The 23,559-nt window shown below is 49.8% G+C and overlaps 1 protein-coding gene across 1 annotated transcript in view; it reads right to left on the bottom strand.

Moving 5' to 3' along the window:
• Window positions 1-4,814: 4,814 nt before the first annotated feature.
• Window positions 4,815-23,559, bottom strand: part of CCNJL (cyclin J like) — a 55,482-nt gene continuing 36,737 nt past the window's right edge. Inside the window, exons 4-6 of the mRNA XM_032627420.1 lie at window positions 10,475-10,777; window positions 8,501-8,660; window positions 4,815-6,989 (exon numbers count right to left, since the gene is read on the bottom strand). Of these exons, the coding sequence (XP_032483311.1) occupies window positions 6,566-6,989; window positions 8,501-8,660; window positions 10,475-10,777 (887 nt within the window). The 3' untranslated portion in view covers window positions 4,815-6,565. The remainder of the gene's footprint in view (window positions 6,990-8,500; window positions 8,661-10,474; window positions 10,778-23,559) is intronic.

The raw sequence follows: 23,559 nt of genomic DNA, 5'->3' as shown, positions 1-23,559 counted from the left end.
CACACACACACACACACACAGGAATACTATTCAGCCATAAAAAAAGAATGAAATTCTGCCATTTGTGACAACACAGATGGACCCTGAAGGTATTATGTTACGTGAAATAAGTCAGATGGAGAAAGACAAATATCGTATGATTTCAAAATAAAACGAAACAAACTCATAGATGCAGAGAACAGATTAGCGGTTACTGGAAGGGAAGGAGGTTAGGTGGGTGGGTGAAATGGTTAAGGGGGTCAACTGTATGGTGGTAATGGATGCTACCTAAACTTGTGCTGGTGATCTCTCTTCAGTATATACAAATATACTACAAACTATATACAAATATACAAAGTATACAAGTATACTGCAAAGTATATACAAATATACTGCAAAGTTGAATTATAATACAACAATGTACTATATATACTACAAAGAGAGTTGAATGATCTAAATTATCTTGAATATACAAGTCCCACATATGGGTTATCAGAAATAAGGTTTGCCCGACACCTTGTGAAGGGTCTGGCACACAGCAGGTGCTTAATAAGTGCCACCTGACCTCAGGTCCTTGCAGCCTGTGTAATCTATGGCCTTTCACTCTCAGGGGCCAGCCTCAACTTGGACGGACAGCACAGCCCAACTCACTGGCAGCTCAGTCCTCGCCTCCCCCCACATTGTGCCCTGAAACTTGTTGCTTTCCAAGGACAGCACTCAGGCTCCTGCACCCACCCACCTAGCCAGGATCCTGTGAATGCCATCATTTTGCCAAGACTTATTGCTAATTAAGTTAACTAGGTAAGCATTAAATTAAACTAGCAGTGTTGCTGTTTCCCCTCCAGACTGAATAATTACTCATAATGAGCTTGGATAATAAGTCTCTAAATAACAGAGAGGTAACCATAGGCTGAAAATTGAGAGAGAGAGAAGGGAGAAGAGTAGAAAAGAAAGAAAGACCTGAGGGGGAAGAGAGATTGTTTATACTTTGGTAACCGATTCAAGGACAAATTCAAACACTGCAGCCAGTGTTACAGAGTCACAGATTCATGGACTAGAAGGATCTCAGAGCTCAACTAGTTTAAACTCTGTATTACACAGATATAGAAACCAAGGCTCAGAGAGGGGAAGAAATTCACTAAGGTCACACAGCAGATTAATGAAGGGCTGGGCATCACTGGCTGATGGAGGCTACAGTTTCTCATTCCAGCTTATGGGGGTAAGTGGAGTAAGGTGTGATGGGGTGAAGTGTCCATGTTGCTTCCTCAGCCAGTAGAAGGGACAGTGGTTAAGAGCTTCGACTCTGGAGACACATTGGCAGGGTTCAAATCCCTCTTCTACCACCTAGAAGCTGTGTCACCTTGGGGTAAGTTCATCCATTTCTCTGAGCCTCAGTTTCCTACCTTGTCAGCGGGGAAAACAACTGCGCTTACCTAATAGAGTCGCCATGCTACAAATTAAATACTAGCCACTGTGACCACGACCACCATCATCTCCATTATCAGCACTGTCATTCTCAAGCCAGGGTGATCAAAGTGTTAGGAGTGCCTCCTCCACTCACTTGTAAGGCACATGGGCACGCTGCAGTATTTCTTGGCATCTTGTCTTGTCCATGTGTAAAATAGGCTAATAAGACCTTCCCTTCCCGGGTGACAGAGGAGTTGCAAGGTTAAAAGGTACAAATCCTCGCTAGTGGCCTCCATAAAGTTAGAGGCGCTTCACCATTTTGCTGTGCTGTTCAAGGTGCGGTAGTGACTCCCTGCTCAGTTCGGTTGCCCTTCACCCTGACCCTTGGAAGTCATCTCTAGCAACCATTTCCCTCCTGCCAAGCTCATCTGGTGAAATGGGGGCTTCTCAAAGCATCTTTAAAGACTACCACTAGGTGGCGTTCCACCACACACCTGTGGCCCCCAAGGATACCAAGAGGTGTTTGTATGCTGGGGGTGGGGCAGGGGGGAGAGCAGTGAAATCCCAAGTGATTGGGCCATGGTGTGGGTGTGTGTTTCCTCTGGGGGCGGGGGCAATGCGGAGGCCACAGGCTCCTCAGTCTGGCATATCTAAGTGCAAAACTGAGTCCACACCACTTGCCCATGGTGAGACCCTGGGCCTCTCTGAACCTCAGTATCCTCATCTGGAAAATGGTGATAATGATGTTGTCGTGAGGACAAAAGATGAGCAGGGAGATTAAGCGACCATGAGAGAAGTGTCAAGTACAGGGCATGGAACACAGTAAGTGCTCACTAAACAGGGCCCTTCTTGGAGGTTCTACTGGTGTGACTGGGAACACACTAGGTCAGAGCTTCTAGAGCAGAGAGATGTGGCCAGACCTGGCTGTGCATGTGCATCTCTTGGGTGTCCTATTAAAAGGATAGCCCAGGCCCCACTGCAGACCTGCAGAACAGGACACTTTGGGTACAAAGACCAGGGAGGTGTCACTGTTCTGAAGTGCTCCCCAGCCAGGTGTGACCTTGGAGACCATTCCAGTCCCAACCCTCCCATTTTGCAGATGAAAAAACTGAGATCTAGAATAGAGGACTGACCGGCCCTCGTCCACACAGCTGGGGAGTAGCAGGCCCGACTCCAGTATATACTGCCTGCTGTGGCTCTAGTAAGGGCAGGGCCTGAAACAATTGTCCGAGCTGGGCCAGCAGATGGCTGACCACTTAAGTTCTTCCTCCTTTAAAGCTAGAGCTGGGATGGGGGGCGGTGAAGCTCTGGGGCTCATCTGGGCCCCTCCTCAAAAGGGAGAGGCCCACTCATCTACAGTATTTGTCACAGAACTCACTGCTGAATAATGATGCCACATATTCCATGCTTTCTTATCATAAACCTGAAGTGTAGCCCAGGCTGACAGCTTTCTCACCTTACAAATGAGAAGACGAGTTCAGAGTGGAGAAGCAGCTTTCCTCAAGGTCATCTAGCTAAGAGCAGACAGACTCGCACCTTCCACCTCTCGGGCTAACGTTCTTGTCCGTACACTAGAAGCTGCAAGCTTCCAGCCTAAGAACCACCTTAACCTGCAGTGTGTTTTATTGGTCTTCTATTGCGTTGCAATTAAAAAAAAATTTTTTTTAAATCACGAAAAATTAGATTTCCTAGCAAGTGCAGATATCCAGTTTCTCTGAAAACCTGAAGTTGTGGCAACATAAGGCTTATATCCCTGAAAGGTAATTAGCCAGAGCTGAACAGAAGCCACACCCCCTACAGGGGACACACTGGCTTCATCAGTCCCCATCACCTCGCGCTGTCTCAGTCATCCAGCGGATTCACTCACTATGTTACCTGCCTGGTCCTGGTGGGCCTTTGGATTTGAGACGCCTGCCAAACGCTATGGCCTTTCTGCTGAAATTCGTCACAAATGGCTTCCCTGAGGAACAGAGAATGAGGTTAATGAGATTGGTAAGATTCTTTCCCAGGAACTTGGTGCCAGGGATTACCAGAGGCAGCCCAGAGGTGGGGTCCCTCCCAGGGGATGCTCTGGGGAAGCCCCAAGCCTGGTCCTAGATCTTCACCTTCACAGATGGGGCTGGGGGAACCCCTCCCACATCAGAGCCTGTTGGGGGCAGGCAGATGGAGCCGTAAATCACGTTAGCCTGTGGCAGCTGTGCAAAAGCTATGTTTCTGTACGTTTGCTGCTGAGCACACTCTGAGAATCCCCTTGACCCCGTCAGTCAGCAGCACGAATGCCTGGCCACTCTTTTGCGAACCCATATCCATTATTCCGTCGTGTCTTCTTCACCAGGTGAGCAGGACGGCCAGCTGGAGCCTTGCACTTATTCAAAACACGACTGAGGCATCTCAGGGCGGCGGGGCAGCTCCAGGCTGCCTGGGTTTGAATTGTGCCTCCTTCCTTCACCACACTGTCTTTAGGCAAAGAACTCTGTGGCCCTGTTTTCTGATCTGTAAGGTACAGCTGCCTTGTAGGGTTACTAGGATGATTATAGTAAATAGTATGAGCAAATGCCTTAGCAGAGTGCTTTATAAACAGCAAACGCTGAATAAACGTCAGCTGGGTGATTAGTGTCACGATCACCAGGTAGCTATATATTCTATCGGCTGCAGGTGGTTTAGGGCACAGCCATCAAACCCAGTAAACAAACTAACAAGATCGTTCCACATGATTTAACAGCTATGATGAAAACAAAGGGGTAAGGAAAGAGACCTGGGGGATGACAAAGACCTCTTTGGAAGGTGACCTTGTGGGCTGAGGTTTTTCAACCATGGCACGGCGGTCATCTGGGCCCAGTCCATTCTTTAGTGTGGGGGCTGTCCTGTGCGTTGTAGGATGTTGGGCAGCATCCCTGGCTTCTGCCCGCTGAATGCCAACCATGTCCCTCTCCCAACTGTGACGACCAAAAATATGTCCAGACATTGCCCAAAGTCCCCTGGAGGGCACAAATGAGCCCCGCTGAGAATCACTGATATAAGGGATCAAGAGAGGGGAGCATTCAGATGACAGAATAGATGGCTTTGGAGAGATGGACTTTGAACCCAGAGGGTATGAGGAAGTGGAACCTTAACCCTGACCTTAATCCAGGCATTTGTGATGTTCAGCCGATTTCCTTAAACTAAATCACTCTCACTACCTCCATAATGGGTTCTGTTTTTCTGGAGAACCCCACCCGATTCAGAGCTGGGATGTCAAGCCTCACTCACTCCCACTGCCCAGCCCGCGTCCCAGGGAGGCCCAGCTCCAGCTCCGAGGGCAGGAGCCCGTCTTGCTGTCACCCAAGCCCACAACCTCTTGGCACCAGTGTGGGTGCCCATCCCCGGAGGCTGACGTGGGAGAGGGAGGGAGGGCTGGCTGAGAGAAGGCCAGGAAGAGAACCCAGAGAGGGCACGAGCAGGTGATGTGTTTATTGCGGGACCACTTTTTTTAGGGGCTGGGCTGGCTGTGAGGTTCTACTGGGGGGGTGACGACGACACGGATGGACGGACCCTCCCAAGCGCCCAGCCCCAGAAAAGACAAACACAATAACTTGGAATCCAAACTAGTTGCACATAAATAGAAGGAGGCTGGCAAAAGAAAAAGAGAAAACAACAAATGAATGTGCACTTTCCTATGCTAGTGTGACAAAGCGGCCCCGCACCGCCCACGTCCAGGCTCTTCCTTACTCAGCTTCCACGCTGAGGCTCCCATCTGCTCTGAAAACCGCCTTCAGATCCGACTTCTGGCAGGCCCCCTGCCAGTCTCCTGGACCGGCAACCAAGTCAAGAAAACTAAGATGGGTTCTTCTCAAAAAAAAAAAAAAAAACCCAACCAAAAACCGCCTTCGTGGTTCTCTGCACCTCCCAGTCCTAGGGGGTGAATAATGGGACCTCTGACCCTAAACCAACCAAAACATAAAACACGCTGAGCACAAGCCGTGAGTCAGAATAAAAACATATTGCACATGCTTCCAAGAGTCTTCCTGAGAGCCCTCTCACTGCAGAGACCCAAATACTGGCTTCTGATCCATCCCGTCACTGGCTGTCAGTCGTGTAACAGACCCTGCACACCCCCAAATCCCCAAAGCCAGTTGGCATCAAGCATACAATCCCACATTATGAGCCTCTGCTCTGAGCCAAACTTGAGGCTGAGGCTGGGTTTAGCCTCAAGCAGGAGATGCATGCGGTGGAAGGACGTGAGTATTGCTGGGTTTAAATCTTTGTCTACTTTTCAACAAGCTTCCTCCTCTGGGTGGTTATCGAAGTCCTACAGGTGAACAGAGCATCCAAGACGTGGAATCTTCCAGAACCGAGAGCCTGGAAAGTGGTTCTCCCCAACTATACGCTTTTGCAAAGGGCGCTCTGTGGTTAACCACAGGTCTGCCCCAAGCCAGGTTAAAAATCTACAGCCCTTGCGTGGGACAGGCAGTGTGGCAATCACCATCATTTTTCTCCTAAGGACTTTTCAAGTATCACAAAATCCCTGATACAGCATGTAAACAAGACATCTTACTGAACAGAAAGCTAGGTCACTTTGGGAAGCAGCAGCATGTGAAATATCTAAAAGGCTGAAGAGGGTTTTAGGTTCCATAACAAAGCAACAAGACAGCTGCCCACTGTGCCTCGGAAGGCAGACAGACGCTCGGGCACGAACACACACACAGACCCCTGTGGATGGAGCCAGGGGAAGAAAAGCACCCCAGATATCATCTACCGGGGGTCTGGAGACACATCAGGCTGCCCCCTTTTCAGTGGTGTAGCTGCCATCAGCAAAGAATAAAGGAGTCTTTGATGCTAAAACCTGGACGTGCTCATCAACTGCTGGTCTGCATCCAGTCCCCAGTCTCCTGGCCTCTTCCCAGGTCTTTCTCGACCCGCTGGGCCCCTCTCCGGGGGCTGGCCACCGAGCCATCCCCTTGCATCCCAGCCACACGTGGAAGACGTTTTCCAGAGCAATGCTCTTGGGTGAGGTATGTCACTGCCTGTTTTGCCCCAGGTCAGTTTTATTTAAAAAGAGCATGCACCCTCTCCGTTCAAGGGTCCTGAGGCTCTGCGGGGACAGGCGCCTCCCAGGCGCCTCACTGGGCTGAGCTCCCTTCGTCAGCATCCTCTTCCTCTGCCCAGATCTCCAAGGCCTCCCTGCGTGGCTAAAGGTGCCCTATCTGTCGAAACAGCCCGCAGGGAACGCGTGGCTCCCGCTGAAGTAGCTGCTCCCGTAGGTGGCGGCGAGGCAGTGTCTGGGCTCAGCTGCAATAGCCATGTGCATGCTGAGGGACGTGGGCAGCGGCACGGGACACACGTCCAGGGGCTGGAGGGTGGGGTACAGGGCATGGAGGGATGAGCCGCTGCCCCCTGAGAGCAGGGTCCCCGAGTGGTGGGCCTGCAGCGAGTCCCGATAGGCCACGCACAGGTCCTGCACGGGGGTCTGGAACTGGGCCAGGGCCATCGCTGTCGGCTGGCTGAGGCCGGGGTAGGCGGGTGGCTGGAACAGCACCTGGGTGGGAGCTGGGGGTGTGCCGGGCACCATCGCCAGGGCCTGGCTCTTGACCGCGACGGCATCCTTGAGGATGTTGTCATAAGCTCTGAAAGGAAAGGACTTGGGTGAGACTTGGGAGGTCAGAGGCTCCAGCACCAGACACCTGCCTTGCTGAGGGGGATGCCAGGAGACCCATGTGTTGTGACTGCTGGGCCTCTCCCAGCCTGGGCTCACTGCCTGAAGCACTGCCTCAGCTGTTCTCTGACTAAACTCAGGCCTCAGATCTCAGCTTGGATCTGCTTCCTACAAAAACCCTCTTCTGACCCCTCAAGACTAGCCTAGCTGTCCCTGCAGCCCCTCTGCACTGCCCCACCTTGGTGGTCAACACCGCAGATGATAATTTCCAGTCACTACCTGGTCCCTCGTGCAGAGTTCGAGCTTCGACCCATCTGCTTTTGCTCATCGCTGCATCCCCACACTGGGCACAGCGCCTGCCCTAAGAGGGCAGAGCTCCCAGTGCTTAGGTGAGCACAACCTCTGCCTTCAAGGCACTTCCAGCCAGCTCCATCCCCAGCTAAGCTAGCAGATTTCAAGCAGATTGCCCCCAGGGACCTAAGTGTCTCCATCTGAAAAGGGGGATGGAACACGTCTTTTGCCATCTCAAAAAAAAAAAAAAAGCTTCCCGTAGTAAATCTTTTTGGGAAAACAAATCAATTAGAGGCTTCGGTAAGAAAGGAACAAGTGGAGGCTGCAGCAGGTCTGAGCAGGGGGCTACCCCAGAGGGGACAGCCTTGGGGAAGAGGCAGGGCTGGTGGCTCAGTATCCAGGGGCACCCATCCTCACTCAGGCTAGACCGTGTTCTCCAGCTTTGGGCACCCTCTAGAAGGCAAAGATTCTAAAACAAGGGCTAGGGCACAGGACTGATTCCAGAGGAATGGGACAAAGGCAGCTGCACCAGGAGGCTGAGAGGTGGCTCTTCAGCGGCTGGCCCGTGGTCAGCGGGGCCAGCATCCAGGAGATGCCACCAGCCGTTGGGTGGAAGAGAGACCAGGTGCAGCCAGGCGAGGGCTTTCTGTCCTCTCTGCCCTCCTCCCTGCAGTCACTACTGAGCTCTTTTGCTTCCGATATCAGTTTCAGGGTGTTCGGTCTATGATGCCTTTAAGCATCCTCTCTGAAACAATGAACACTTCCTCCCCAAGATTCCCAAGGACCCTTGCAAGGAGGCTGTGGCCTCTTACGTGAAGCCACCCTGGGCTTAGCTGGCTAAGAGTCAGCTTTGTGGCCATGTCTGAGAAAAGCAGCTCATAATGAGAGTGTCTCAGTATAATCACCCAGAAGACTGACTGATACACTGGGTCAAAGAGCCCAAGACACTCAGAAAGATGTGCACAGAGCCCTTCTGCGGCTACACTCTTGACCTACAAATTGCAAACCCAAAGCTACTCAAAATAGGAGGGACCAACTCCCCGAATCCCAATTCTGTCAGGAGTCACCACGGCCCACTTTCCGTGAGCCATCAACCCACCATAAGCCTCCAGGAAATTGCCTGAAGTGGGTCTTATGAGCAAGTGGAACTTCGGTATTTCCGAAACACAAAGGATCAGGAGGGGAACTTACACCAGCAGGATTTCGATGCATGTGCTGAGATGTTCCAGGGAGTAGTTTGAGATCCTCTGCAGGTCTCTGGTCCAGTAGGGAGAAAGCTGAAGGCAAATCCTAGAGGCCCCGACGCAGGCTGCGGCCACCACAGAAGGCTGGAATTTGTAGAAAATATGATCTGAAAGAGAATCACAGAGAAAGAGTCAGCATCAGAAAGCCTGGTCCTGGAGTCCTGCCTTGTGCTCCCTGGTAGACAAATGATCAGGTCCAAGGTTGTTCACTGCTCCCGCAAACACACACACACACACACACACACACACACACACACGATGAAAAATTAAAACAGCATGAATTTCCATTCTTGAATCTTAAAACACCTTGGCTCTATCAGTCTGGGATTTCTTATGTCAGCCTAGAGCAGCAGTTTTCAAAATACCATCCCTGGCTTCTAGGGGCTGCAGTGGGCTTGCTGATGGGCTACAAGCAGAACTGCCAAACACCTGTTCCTTCCTTTGGCTGTTAGGGGTGACCGACACACTGTTTCAAAGGCTTCTTTTTGAGGTTATGACTGAAGGCTACTTAGTAACAAAGCCTGGCCCTCAGTAGGCACTCACTAACAATCTGTTGAAAGAACTAAAGAATGAATGAATGCCTGTAAGTGTTTGATATTCTTAACTAAAATTGGAACTTGACTTATGCTTACTGGGGAATCCTCCCCACCACCACCCCAGCTTTACTGATGTATAATTGACAAATAAAACCTGTACATATTTATAGTGTACAGCGTGATGTTTTGGTACATGTACACACTGGAAAACGATCTGAGAAATCTTAACGTCCTACTTTGATATCTGGCAACATGGCAAAGCTGGGACTACTTATGTGCAAAGGCAAACCGTTGAAATTCCCACAATTCTCATGAAGAACAGTCAGTTATCAGCGCATTATTATGCTGTCTTAAACTGTTTATGACTTTCAATGATTTCAACATTTGCCTGTTAAAGTATGAATTAGGCAGGGTGGTATGGTTACAGACACAGAGTCAGACTCCCCAGGTTCAAATTCCAGCAATGGCCTTGGGTAAGTTACTTCACGTCTTGAGTAACAACTAAGGAAACTGATTCGTAAAATGAGAATAGCACAAATGATTTTCATGTGAAGTCGTTGTGAGGTTCAAACGAGACAATGCATGCAGAGCACTAAAATAAGGTGCCTGGTACATGGTAAGTGCTCATTTAATGCTTGATATCACAATTGTTGATGTTGTTACTGATATTATTGATATTCGGTTTGCAGTGGGTTATCAGGTGGTTGTATCAACAGTATTTCTGACCTAGTGTTGTACTTAATACCTAGATCTTTAGATACTTCAAATAAAAGTCCCCAAGCAGGGCAAAAGTTTATTGCTAAAGCAGATGTAAACATAATCCTCTCTCCCACCCTACCTGTATAATGACAGCTCTTCCGGAGTGACCTACTTGTGGATTTGCATTGTGTTCCAGATTAGTGTATAAAAAACTACCAGGGCTTCCCTGGTGGCGCAGTGGTTGAGAGTCCGCCTGCCAATGCAGGGGACACGGGTCCGTGCCCCGGGCCGGGAAGATCCCACATGCCGCGGAGCGGCTGGGCCCGTAAGCCATGGTCGCTGAGCCTGCGCGTCCGGAGCCTGTGCTCCGCAACGGGAGAGGCCGCAACAGTGAGAGGCCCGCGTACCACTAAAAAAACAAACAAAACAAAAACTACCAGGTGATCAGTAAATAGGCTACCAGCTGCCTGCATACAAGCTGCTACTTCTCTTTTACACGTTACTGCTAACACATGGTTGAATCGTTGCTCCTTCCCTGCTGATCCCTGCCAAGTGGAGTGATCTGGTGATTTGGGTGGATGGGCCCCCATCAGCAAGGACTCCCTGGCGCAGGTCTCTCAGGGCCCCTGACCCCGGCCCCCATGTGGTGGGGGGGAAGGGCGGACAGGCCCTGACATCAGCCCCACCTTGCAGGGTGACCTCTAGGAAGTAGTGGGCGTACTCCTTGAGGCACTCTTTGGTCTTGCGGGGGCAGGTGGTGGGCCAGCTGTGGCAGTGGTGGTCCTTCTGGCTGACGGAGGCCAGGAGGTAGTAGTCGAGGAAGTGGGCAGGCGTGGGCAGGCAGAGGTTCCAGCCGAAGGCCTCCAGCAGCAGCAGCTCTGTGCTCAACAGCTCCTTCTTGGTAAGCGAGAAGTTCTGGCTGCTCAGGATCCTCGTGCTGTTTATCTGTTCCAGCTTGGGGACGTGGTCTTCCCTATCCTCGAACTTACCTGAGGGAGAAGCAGAGGTTACTGGGACTTTTACAACACTTGCTGTAAAAGCCCACCTTAAAGTACCTGAACGGTGCTGGCAGGGAGAAGAGCAAGCCCAAAGGCACACATTCCAGATCTGTCACACCTGGGCTTGAATCCCCAGGCCATCACTTCCAGCTGTGCTGTGTGGACATGGAAAGGTGTCTCACCCTCTCTGTGCCTCAGTTCTCTCACATGTAAAATGGAACTTATACATCCTAAAGATTTTGTCAGAGTCAATGGGAAACCTCACACCAAATGTTCAGACCAGCAATAAGGATCACAGAAGGTGATCGACAGCAGTTAGCAACAGCAGCAAGGGCCTGGGGAGTAAGGTGGCCCTCCCATCTGGTCCTCACTAATTCAGCCTCAGGACTGGTCAGGCGGCCATTGTCACGGTGACCTTGCAAATCTGGTCCTGTCCCTCCAGACGTGGAAAAGTCCTTCAGGGGCTCCCCAGTATCTTCAATACTGAGTTTAAACTCTGTCAATGGGTTCTTTAGTTTGGATTCCCCCACACACAGTTTGCTTGGGATGTGAGCCTAGGAAAGATCTGTAAGTAGGAGAAGACAGGAAAGGGACAAAAGCCAAAAGGGCACTTGATCTTGAAGAGGTTTCTGCACCCCTATGCTCACTGCAGCATTATTCACAACAGCCAAGACAACCTAAGTGTCCCCTTTCAGATGAATGGATAAAGAAAATATGGTATTTATAATACAATGGGATATTATTCAGCCCTAAAAAGAAGGAAATCCTGCCATTTGGGACAACATGGATGGACCTTGAGGGCATTATGTTAAGTGAATAATGAGAGAGTCAGAGAAAGACAAATACTGTTATGATATCTCTTACATGTGGAATCTTAAAAAAACAAACTCAGATACAGAGAGCAGATTGGTGGTTGCCGGAGGGGGTGGGGGATGTGAAGATAGTCAGAAAGGACAAACGTCCAGTTATAAATTAGTCCTGGGGATGCAACGTCAGGCATACTGACTACACTTAACCGTACTGCACATTTGAAAAGTTCCTAAAAGAGTGGATCTGAAAAGTTCTCATTGCAAGAAAAAAGAGTCTAACTATGTGAGATTATGGATGTTAACTTATGGTGGTGATCATTTCACAATATATGCATATATCAAACCACTGTACACCTTAAACTAATGCAGTCTGCCAACTGTATCTCAATAAAACTGGAAAACAAAAAAAGTGGTGTCATGTAACTCCCAAAGCGAGGCTTTAAGAGGTCTTGCATCTTCTGCCTTTGCCCCGCCTGGAGTGCCATTCCCAGACCTCTGTGCAAGGAATCAAGTCTAGCCTGTTGGAGGTGAAGAGGCCACAAGGAGGAGAACCAAGATGCCCAGGCAACAGCCCAGCCAGCACCGACTCTCACACACGTGAATGAGGCCACCCTGGACCTTCCAGGCCAGCGGATCCTCCAGCAACTGTACGAAGGAGTCCAGGTAATACCAGCACAGAAACCACCAAGCAACCCACATCGTTGTTGTTTTAAATCACTTAGTTTTGGCGTGATTTGCTTTGCAGGAACAGACAACTGGAATACATTCATATCAATGCACAGTGGCAAAAAAGATGCGAAACCCTACAGACAGACATGTCACACAGCTCGGGAAGTACTGAAAGAGAACAATGACCTCATACTGGAAGGTCCTGGAAATAATCTGCAGGAAATAAATCCGCATGACGCTAGATACAAACAAACAGAAATAAAACACAAGCCTGGGGTTATCCCACTCAAGGGTCAAGGAATCGAGGACTTCCATAGCAATGTCCCCCTGGCAGTCATCAGTTGTGGAAGGCCCTAGTGGCAGCCTCTGCTGTGGAGGGCTCTGCAGGCAGGGGGCGTGCAGACACCACACCTTCACTCGGGGGAACCCTCACTCGGGGGAACCACGCACCTGGCACCTACGAGCCTTTGTCCGCACAGCCCCTCTGCGCAGAGCACCCTTCCCCATCCCCTCTTCACTCCGCCAAGCTCACCCCGTCCTTCACCTCGAAGCCACTGCCCCCTGGAAACCTTCCCTGACCATGGTCCCCACGTGCTGCCCGATGCCCACATCGATGGTGGTGGCCTCGGTTCTGGTCACCTTGGCCTCCAAGCCTAACCTCACTGGCTGCAGAACAGCTGCGGGAGCAGGTGTCGGAAGAGGCAGTGGGCAACCAAGTTGAGCTCCGAGCACACATGTGTGCCGATGAAGGGAACAGCCAACAAATCATCCACACACCTGTGCTCAACTGCCAGCTCCCCCTGACCCAGTTCTCAGCAGACGCTCAGGCTCGCTGAGAGATAAGGAAGTAACCACTTCAGGCAGGCGGCCTTGCAGCAGATACAACACATTCCTCATGAAGGCCTCAAAAGACGTCACTGAGAAATGAAACACTGACTCTGGGAAGCCTGCATCCTTCTTCTCTGGGAGCCAGGCAACAGCCCACTGGGTGGGCAGAGATGGTGACGTGAAGCTCTAGTGCTTGCCACGGAGGAGCAGAGACGATGCTGACCGGTTCCGAAGCGGCTTACAGCAAAGCAACCCAGACTCATCTCCTTCCAGAGCCCCATCCGCGGCCCTGCCGGCGGAGCACACACCTTACTCCCTTGCCTTGTACCAGGGCAACTCAGGCAGGAAAAGGTAAGGACAGTGCTGCCCCTTGCCCAACGCTGAACGCTGAAATCCTGGGTAGGGGGGACCCTGCTGACCAGGCCTTGCTGCCTTCCGCAGCCTCAGGGCCCCTCACTGTCCCCAAGCACTAGATCCAGCCACACTTGGAATCTGGCCCCTCCTCCAGCGGGCGTGCTCATCCCCTCACCCCCTTATCATGTGTCCTCCAGAGCTCAGTTCAGAGGCCGCTGGGTGTCATCAATGCACTTCTCACACTCAGATTGTTTCATCTCAAATAGCAGTATCAGTGGCCAGCACCTGACCATTAATAGGTCATTAACAAGTGTGAGCCCCAGAAAGATAGGAACCACGTCCCACGTATTTGAAGGTGTGCCCCGAGGTGCCAGCACAGTCCCCAGCACACAGTAGATGCCCAATGCCTATTTGTTGAGAGAATGAATGGTTCTCTCTGGATAGCTGAATTGTAGGCCATTTGAATTGTTCTCCGATGCTCTCTGATTATCTGTGTCTGCTCTTTTTTTCTCCAACAATTCACTTATTCTTTATGCAAATTAAAAAGAAAGAAAATAATATTTTTCTTGCACAATTGTCAAGGTTTCCCTGAACCTTGGGCTGACCTGAGCCAATGCTGTTCGCAGGCACTTGATAGCTAGAGCTCTTTTCTTCCCAGAGCAGAGGGTGGCACGGTGAAGGTCACCGCTCTGGCAGAAACCTTTGCATCTGGGACCTTTAAAATGGAGAGATCTGGTGTCAGCAACCTTAACCAAGCGAGCAAATGTAGCATCACTATTGCATTGTGCCAGCGGTGGCACCAAGACCCTTCCACGGTCTTGCTGGCAGCCAGCAATCTATTCCGATGGCAGATGTGCTCAATCAGATTAATTTTCTCCCTGCCCTCAGTGCTTTTCAAACCTTCAGAGTTCTGCCTTTTCCGCAGCCACCAGGCCCCAAAGGGATCACCCTCAAAATGGAAGGGGGTCGTGGATTACTGAGGAATCTGATTCATCTGCTCTCTCTGCTCCCCACACTGGGGAGGCTACATGGGGACCCACCGCACTGCAGAGCAGGGCGGAGCTGGGTCTGAATCCTCGACAGGTTGACCCTGGACCTAAAAGCACTAAACTCCACAGGTTGTTCATTTCTTCTCTAGGAATCCGCCCCACACGGAGAAAGCATAGCTATGCAGGATGCAAAGTGCTGTAAGAAGTACCCAGCACACAGAAATGGACAGAGCTCCCATGCTGGGGCTGGGAACCAGGCTTGCGCTGGACACACAACAGATCCTCCCAGGTAGGTTCTGTTCGGAGCCCCAGGAGGCTCAGAGAAAAAAGCTCACGCAAGCACTCAGCTCCACACCTAGGAGTGACCTTACAGCCCCTGCTCTTAGCGAACAACACATTTCACAGCCAGCAAAGATTTTATGAGTTTCCTGGTGTTGCACGTGCCCGGCAGACGTTTCCTCCCCTCCTCCCATGACCGTGAGCCGGCAGCCCTTTGTCCCCAGCCCGCCACCACCGAGCACCGCCACTCAGCTGCTTGCTCCCTATTGACAAAATGGCACAGACAGCAGATGCCTGGGAGTCTTTAGGCAGGTCCCCCAGGAGGGGTGGGGTACACTAGTCCGAGTCTTTGCAAGTCAGACAAGAGCCACAGACTGTCTTCAACTTGTTTGATGTACTTTTTGTTTGGAAGTTTCAAATCCACAGGAAAGAAGAAAGAACTGAAACAATGAACCCCGATGACCCTTCCCCAGATTCACCAACAGCTGACATGGAGCCACACAACTGCCGTGTGTGTGTGTGTGTGTGTGTGTGTGTGTGTGGTATATAAATATTGGTTTTACTGGACCATTTTTTAATTAAGTTGCAGGCATGACATGCCACCCCTGGATATTTCAGCATCCATCCCTGAGGTCATTTTCCGACCTAATCATAATGTTACTAGCAATTGCAAGAACATCTGCATTAATGTAGTTAACATTTTCTAACATTCAATCCATATTTGACTTTCCCCAAGGGTCCCCAAAATGCCTTTATAACCTTTGTTTTTTTTTTTTTTTTTTTTTTGCGGTACGCAGGCCTCTCACTGTTGTGGCCTCTCCCGTTGCGGAGCAACGCAGGCTCCGGACGCGCAGGCTCCGGACGCGCAGGCTCAGCGGCCATGGCTCACGGGCCCAGCCACTCCGCGGCATATGGGATCTTCCTGGACCGGGGCACGAACCCGTGTCCCCTGCATCGGCAGGCGGACTCTCAACCACTGCGCCACCAGGGAAGCCCCTAACCTTTGTTTTTTTGATCCAGATCCAAAAGGCTACACATGGTGTCTGTTACATCCCTTTGGTCCCATTCTTTGTTTGTTTTTCATGACATGGACTCTTTGGATGAATCCAGGCCAGTCGTACAATGTCCCATATTCTGGATTCCCTGATTGTTTCCTCATGATCAAACGGTTTGAGCAAGAAAACTACAGAGGTGACGTTTTGTCCCTCTTAACAGATCACATCAGGAATTAAACAACATCAGTTTGTCCCAGCAATAGCGATGCTACATTTGATCGCTTGGTTAAGGTGCTGACATCAGATCTCTCCATGTTAAAGGTACCATTCTCCTGTGAAATTAATAAGTCATCTGTGAGGTGACACCTCAAGAATAAGTGAATATCCTGTTTCCCAACAGCCTTTAACTCAACGGTTTTCGCATCCATGGAGGATCCCTTCCTGAATAAATTATTACATTGGGGTTGAAAAAAAGAATTTTTAACAATTTCTACCCATTTCATCTACATTTTTCTTTTTGGATATTCACACTGTCCCAAATTTGAACACTGGGAGCACTGTCAACACACTAAGGTTAAGAAAAAAAAATCCTAAGCCTATCAGGGCACTCACCCTGAATCTGGGAGGCCAGCCACATGCACGCGAGCCCCTAGTTGTTGGTGGCAGTGGTGAAACATACAAACAACACCTCTGAGGATGCTCTGCACACCAGCTGACTGATTGCTCCCACGCTCCCAGGGGCTGGTGCAAAGAGAGCCTGAGCCACACTTGGGCAGGTCATAGAGTTAGTTAGTGGACTGATGACCGTGAGGCCACCAAGTGATCTAAACTCTTAACCACAGACTAGGCCACAGCGGCCAGACACTGTAAGCCAGCAAGCCTCAGGAGTGACACTCACACACTGGCTTTTTTGTTTTTTTCCTCTCTCTTTTTTAAATGGCATTTAAAGAAAATTATATTAAAATGCACATAACAGAAAATGTACCATTTAACCGTTTTTAACTGTACTGTTCAGTAGCATTAAGTACATCCACACTGTTGTGTAGCCAATCTCCAGAACTCTTTCCATCTTGCGAAACGGAAAACTCTATACCCATTAAACAGCTCCCTGTTTCCCTCCACCAACCCCTGATAACCACCTTTCTACTTTCTGTCTCTATGAATTGACTAAAGGACTGGCTCTTTCTTCTTCTACCTACTGTCCTGACAATCAAGCCTTAAAACAGACCAAACAGATTCCTGACTTTTCTGAAGTAGGGTCAAGAGAAGCAGTATTTTTAATTGCTTTAAAAACAAAACAAAACAAAAACCAAACTCTTTATTTGGAAAAATTTTTAAATACCCAAAAAATAGAGAAAATTGTTATAATGAAGCCCCATGAATGCATTATGCGACTCTAACACTCATCCACATTTACACTGACTTTAGAAAAATTCTTAAACAAAAACATAAACAGCACAGAATGGGAGCCAGTGTTGCCCGTTTCTCAAGCCCAGGCCTAGTGCTGCCCACTCTCTACTAGACAGGTCCCAGTTAATCCCCCCAACAGTCCTTCATGCCTGGCAAGATGCCCATTTATAGACTCATTCAGGATTACCTGCTGCCCATTCAGGAGGTAAACCTAGGCTCAGACATGAGGCCAAAGTTCCTCGGCTAAAGAGAACCAGGTTTTAATGCAATAGCTATTAAAACTATTCTTCTTGCTAAAGAAGTACAATGCCTTAAAAGCAGCAAAACTGCCCTTTCGAAGAAAGGCCTCTCTCCTATTTGAAGTCCTCCCCCCACCCTTCATCTAAGAAAGAGAAACAAAATTTGATGAGGAATTGAGACCCCATGGCTACCCTCCCGCTTCCCGCAGCTCCCTGCCCTACTCTGTATGCTGCTGATGATAAAGGGAAGGGAGGGAGGCAGATCAGAGGGTAAAGAGCCACCCCAGTGGCTGCCTGCCCCTCCAGGTGGACCTGACATCTTCTGAGCTGACTGTAGAAAAGAGCTGGGCGGTAGAGGAGCTGAGGACCCAAGAGGAAAGAGAAAGCCCTGGTGGAAAGGGCTTTTCACCAGTACTTGGGAGAGAAAGCACTGGGCCCTTTAGTCCCCAGGCTGGGCCAGGCTGAGTGGAGATCTTTCTGATACTAATTCTTCCTTCTTCAGATCCTTCCTTCATCAAAGGGGAGAGCAGTGGCCATTAGGTGGGGCAGAACCGGCCAGCTTTATTTATAGCTAGTCCTGAGGATATTTAATAAGGGCTGAGCATATCCTGTTAACCAGGGTGAACCCGGATTCTGGGGGAGGTCCTGACTGGAAACAGGCAAGAATGCTCCCCTTTTCCCTCCAAGGACTTTTGAGTTCAGGCTCCAGTTCTAGTTCTCCATCCCTACTGCTGTTATGACCTGTATGACTTTGGGCAATCACTTGGAAACCCACAGCCCAAAGGGTGGTCAGGAGGGCTCAAGGAGACAGTAGGTACGTGACTGGCACAGGACCCACGGCATAGGAAGCGCTCCATAAATGGTAGCAGATGCTGCTATTATTTACTGAACATTGTTATTTACTCCTTGCACCCCGGACCTCTGATCTTTCTTCTAAAGTCCTGTTAGTTGGGTAGAGATGAACTAGAGTTGGCAGCCGACGCTACAGACATTTTCTTACAGGCTCTGAAAAAGGGGTGGAAATAAGTCCAACCAAAGGCTCCCCCAGCTCCACCAATTCCACCGGCTGGGCTGTGAGGGACCCCCAGAGAGGACGCCAGAGTGGCCCCAGCTTCCTTCCCCTGGATTGTGACCTTGAATTCCACCCTCCTGCTGGTGGTTCCAAGGTTCACAGAGAGGGAGGCCAAGGGCAGTGTGGGGTCCAAGGCCTTTCTCGGATGGGTCTTCCCCGCAGGGGTGGGAGTTTCCCAGGTGTCCCAGCTGGTTAACAAGAAGCAGGGAATCCACACACTAGGATGTGAGCCCCGGAGGGCAGGGAGTTTCACACTTGGTTCCCCTCTGCATCTCAGGCTCCACGCACAGCACAGCAGGCATCAAGCAATACAGGCAGTCCTGAGGGAGGGGCAGCCTCCATGGACCATGCTTGCTATGCCCTTGACAAGTGAATTCAGTGCATTCTGGGAACAACCCCAGGGGCTGGGAGTGTTTTCCACATGGAATCAGAAGCTCAGAAAGGTTAAGTGAGTTGTCCCAATCACCCAGCTGTGAAGGGCGAGAGCAAAATGAAAAGTCTGGCTGGCTACTTATTCCATGAGCATGGGGACCACATCTGTCTTGTAGAACATTATAGATCCCCTTCACCTAGCACAGCAGCCAGCACAAATTCAATACTTAACAGGTTTTTTTTAAACAAATACATAAATGGCTCCAAAGTCCAGAGCTTTCTATACCACAAGCAGGAAATTTCAGATACAATCACGAAGATCCCTGCAATTCCAGAAAGTCTCCATAGTGAGTTTACCTACCTGGGTGCAGGAATTCCCATGGATGTGGGTGTCAGGTAAGCTGCAGCCTGCCCATCTAACCACCATGTTCTCTACAAATACTCATCTTCATCAATCCTCCTATTTATTCCAGAGCCTTTCCACTAAAGATCTGTATGATCAACAAGACTCAGTTTTTATTTCCAATGGCAGAACTGACGTTGAAGAGTAAATCTCCAACAGGGATGCTTTCTGTAATAAAGAACAGCCTCCCCTAGAGAGTGTGGAGAAAAGGGAACCCTCCTACACTGTTGGTGGGAATGTAAGTTGGTGCAGCCACTGTGGAAAACAATATGGAGGTTCCTCAGAAAACTAAAAATAGAGCTACCATTCCACTCCTGGGCATATATCCAGAGAAAAACATGGTCCAAAAGGATACATGCACCTCAATGTTCATTGCAGCACTACTTACAATAGCCAAGACATGGAAGCAACAGAAATGTCCATCGACAGATGAATGGATAAAGAAGATATAGTACATATACACAATGGAATACTACTCAACCATAAAAAAGACTGAAATAATGCCGTTTGCAGCTACATGGATGGACCTAGAGATTATCATGCTAAGTGAAGTAAGTCAGAAAGAGGACAAATACCATACGATATCACTTATATGTGGAATCTAAAATAAGACACAAATGAACTTAACTATGAAACAGAAACAGAATCACTAACATAGAGAACAGACTGGTGATTGCCAAGGGGGAGGGAGGTGGGGGAGGGATGGAGTGGGAAGTGGGGTTAGCAGATATAAGCTTTTATATATAGGATGGATAAACAACAAAGTCCTACAGTATAGCACAGAGAACTATATTCAATATCCTGTGATAAACCATGATGGAAAAGAAAATATTAAAAAAAGAATGTATATATATATATATATATATATGTATAACTGATTCACTTTGCTGTAAAGCAGTAATGAACACAACACTGTAAATCAACGATGCTTCAATTTTTTTTTTTTAAAAAAAGCTCTTTGGCTTTTTGTAGTTATTGAGGCCAGAAGCTTGCTTCCTACTTGTCCCCAAAGGGGCATGCCCATATGTCCAGCAGACAAGTGTCTTTCCGAGGAACCAGGGGAGACAGATTTTGAGCAATCTGATGGAGAAGCTAGGAAACTACTCTGGGGACGGCACCCTCCGAGAGGCTGTTTGACTTTGCGATGCAGCACGGAGAGGCAGAGCAAGTACGGTGCCGAGGGTCACCCTGGGTTCTCCAGAGGCTCAGCCACTCACTGGCTGTGTGGTCTGGGGCAAGTCTCAACCTCTGGGGCTGGTGCAATGGGAGAAACAGAAGGAGACAGAATGGTGGTGAGGATGACACAAGGGCTCGGTGTACTCAGAACAGGGCCTGGCGCTCAACAAACATTGGAACGTGAGCTGCTTTATAAACCTCTGCTCGCTTCAGGACCAACCGTGCAGTCACAGTCACAGGTGCAATAACAGCTTAATTTGTGAACAGGATTTGAGGTGGGAGAGAGAGAAAGCCAGGGACAGAGCAAGAAAACCCTCCAGCTATAAGACAGTGCTTCGGTGGTGGTTTTCAGGGAAGGGAGGAAGATGTGAAGACCATAGCGGTGGGAAGCGGGGAGGATGTGTCTCCCCCACGCTATCCTGCTGCAGACATGCTGCGTCCAAGAGCTCCAGCCCCTCCAGAGACCTGGAGGTTAGGAAACGTCCTGCAGAAACAAGCCTGTAATCTCAGCCAGACCTGGGGGTCAGGGAGACCCAGCATGAAGGTGAAGCTCGGCCACCTTCCCTGGTTGAGCTCCCTTCCTTCCTCAGGACACAAAGACATCCTTAAGGAATGTCTACGGTCCCTGTCACTGAAGATTCCTTCCACACACACGTACCCTGCCTTACAGGGTCTCCCTCTTTCCCCTCCTCACAGCAAGGCTGCATCTCCAGTCTCCCGCACGGAGCAGAGCTCAATAAATACTGAATGCACGAATGAATGGAAACACATTTCTGACAGGCTGACTCAGTTCCTGAGTCCAACTCTGGACCGGAGATGAGGTTGCAGGTGGTGGTTTTCTCCAGGAGGAAACTGTAAAAATGTCTCCGAGGTCAGAGGTGGCATTCGGCCAGCTGGGTCAGACACTGGCTTCCCTTCTGGCTGTGAGGACTTCCCCGTCTCAGGATGGAGCAACTGGTGGCATGACTTCACACGGTGGCCCCAGCAACGTCCAGGCTCCTTTGTGCTCCTCTTTACAAGGGACCCAAATAATATCATTGACTGTAAGAGGCCATGGGATGTGGCCCCTTGTCATGTACACGGCTGGCATCTGGGGCCTGGATTACATCACAGAGTTCTCCCCTGTAATGAGGGTCACTGCTTTGCAGAATACCCACTCCTGGCTCACCAGGGGCTGCCCTGGACTGGGCCTGACCAGGCTGCCGGGCTGCAGGAAGAGCTGAGAGAGAGCTCTTCTAGGCTGTGGTGCTGAAGGCATGGATGGAGGGGTCCTGGATCCTTTGTTGTTCCAACCCCTCTGCTTGGAGAAGGGAGGAGAAAGAGGAAGAGGAGAAGGGGGAAGGGGAGGGGGAGGGGAAGGGGGAGGGAAGGGGAGGGGGAGGGGAGGAGTGCAGCAATCTTGGCCCCCTCTCTCAAGGTTAGAAGGGGAGTCACTTCCAGACGTGAAACACCGTCCTTAGGGCCGAAGTTTTCATCCAGGTCAGCTAAAACGCACTCTGCAGCCTCGGAAAGCAGAGGAGCCAGGCAACTCCCAGCAACCTCTTCATTTGCTGGTTTGAGTCTTCTTGCTAGAGCCAAGGAAGAAAGTGATCTGGGACCTCCCTGGTGGCACAGCGGTTAAGAATCCGCCTGCCAATGCAGGGGACACAGGTTTGAGCCCTGGTCCGGGAAGATCCCACATGCCGTGAAGCAGCTAAGCCCGTGTGCCACAACTACTGAGCCTGCGCTCTAGAGTCCACGAGCCACAACTACTGAAGCCCACGTGCCTAGAGCCCGTGCTCCACACCAGGAGAAGCCACCGCAATGAGAAGCCCGCGCACTGCAACGAAGAGTAGCACCCACTCGCTGCAACTAGAGAAAAGCCCACGCACAGCAACGAAGACCCAATGCAGCCAAAATTAAATTTAAAAATAAATAAATAAATAAAAGAAAGTGATCTGCTGTGGGACAAGTGCTGCTGTTGTGTAGCAGCTGAGAGCAAGGACTCGGGGGGCAGGGTTGGGGGGCGGTGATGGCCACCTGGGTCCCCATCCTAGCTGTGTGCCCATGGGCAAGTTACCCAACTACTGGGCCTCAGTTGCATCCTCTGTCAACTGAGGAAAATAACAGTGCCTACTTCACAGGATTGTTCTGAGGATTAAATGAGCAAACCCACACAAAGAATTCAAAACACTGCCTGGCATAGAAACAATAAATATTAACCGTTCCATGATCCCTGAGGCCAGGATCTGCCCTCCACCCGCAAATTCTGATTATAGAAAAAAATGCAGTGAGTTTGCAAGTAGTTTTTATTTTATTCTTTATATTTTTTTCTATTTTCTAATTTTCTACAAGGGACAAATACCAGTCTCCTGCTGAGGAAAAGCAGTTTCAACTTCTCAGAAGACGGGCCCCTAGAAGCCACAACCGGCAAAGTAACTGCCAGAGAAGGTTCCCGAATGTGGATCTGCCCTAGTCCAGGACTAGGACACAGGGAAAGGCAAGGCATGCTCCTTGAAGACCATCTTGAAAATCCACTCCTAACATGAAAATAATCTCATCTCACCACCCAGAGAGGGGACAGGCTGGCATATTTCCTTTGGGCCTGGAAGGGGCTTTTGTTTAGAGGACAGTGATCTTCATTTTTTTATTTTTTAAAAATAAATTTATTTCATTTATTTACTTATTTATTTTTGGCTGTGTTGGGTCTTCATTGCTGTGCGCGGGCTTTCTCTAGCTGCGGCAAGCGGGGGCTACTCTTCGTTGCGGTGCACGGGCTTCTCATTGAGGTGGCTTCTTTTGTTGTGGAGCACGGGCTCTAGGCACGCGGGCTTCAGTAGTTGTGGCTCGCGGGCTCTAGAGCGCAGGCTCACCAGTTGTGGCTCGTGGGCTTAGTTGCTCCACGGCATGTGGGGGTCTTCCCGGACCAGGGCTCGAACCCGTGTCCCCTACATTAGCAGGCAGACCCTTAACCACTGCACCACCATATAGTTGATTTACAATGTTGTATTAGTTTCAGGTGTACAGCAAAGTGACTCAGTTATACATATCCACATATCCACTCTTCTTTTTTTTTTTTTAGATTCTTTTCCCATATAGACCATCACAGAGTATTGAATGGAGTTCCCTGTGCTACACAGCAGGTTCTTATTAGTTATTTATTTGGAAGGGGTTTTAAAATCAACTGAAAGGTGCCTTG

This window comes from Phocoena sinus, chromosome 3 (assembly GCF_008692025.1).
Source record: "Phocoena sinus isolate mPhoSin1 chromosome 3, mPhoSin1.pri, whole genome shotgun sequence".
Taxonomy (NCBI): Eukaryota; Metazoa; Chordata; class Mammalia; order Artiodactyla; family Phocoenidae; genus Phocoena; species Phocoena sinus.
This window is presented reverse-complemented; position numbering and strand designations above follow the sequence as displayed.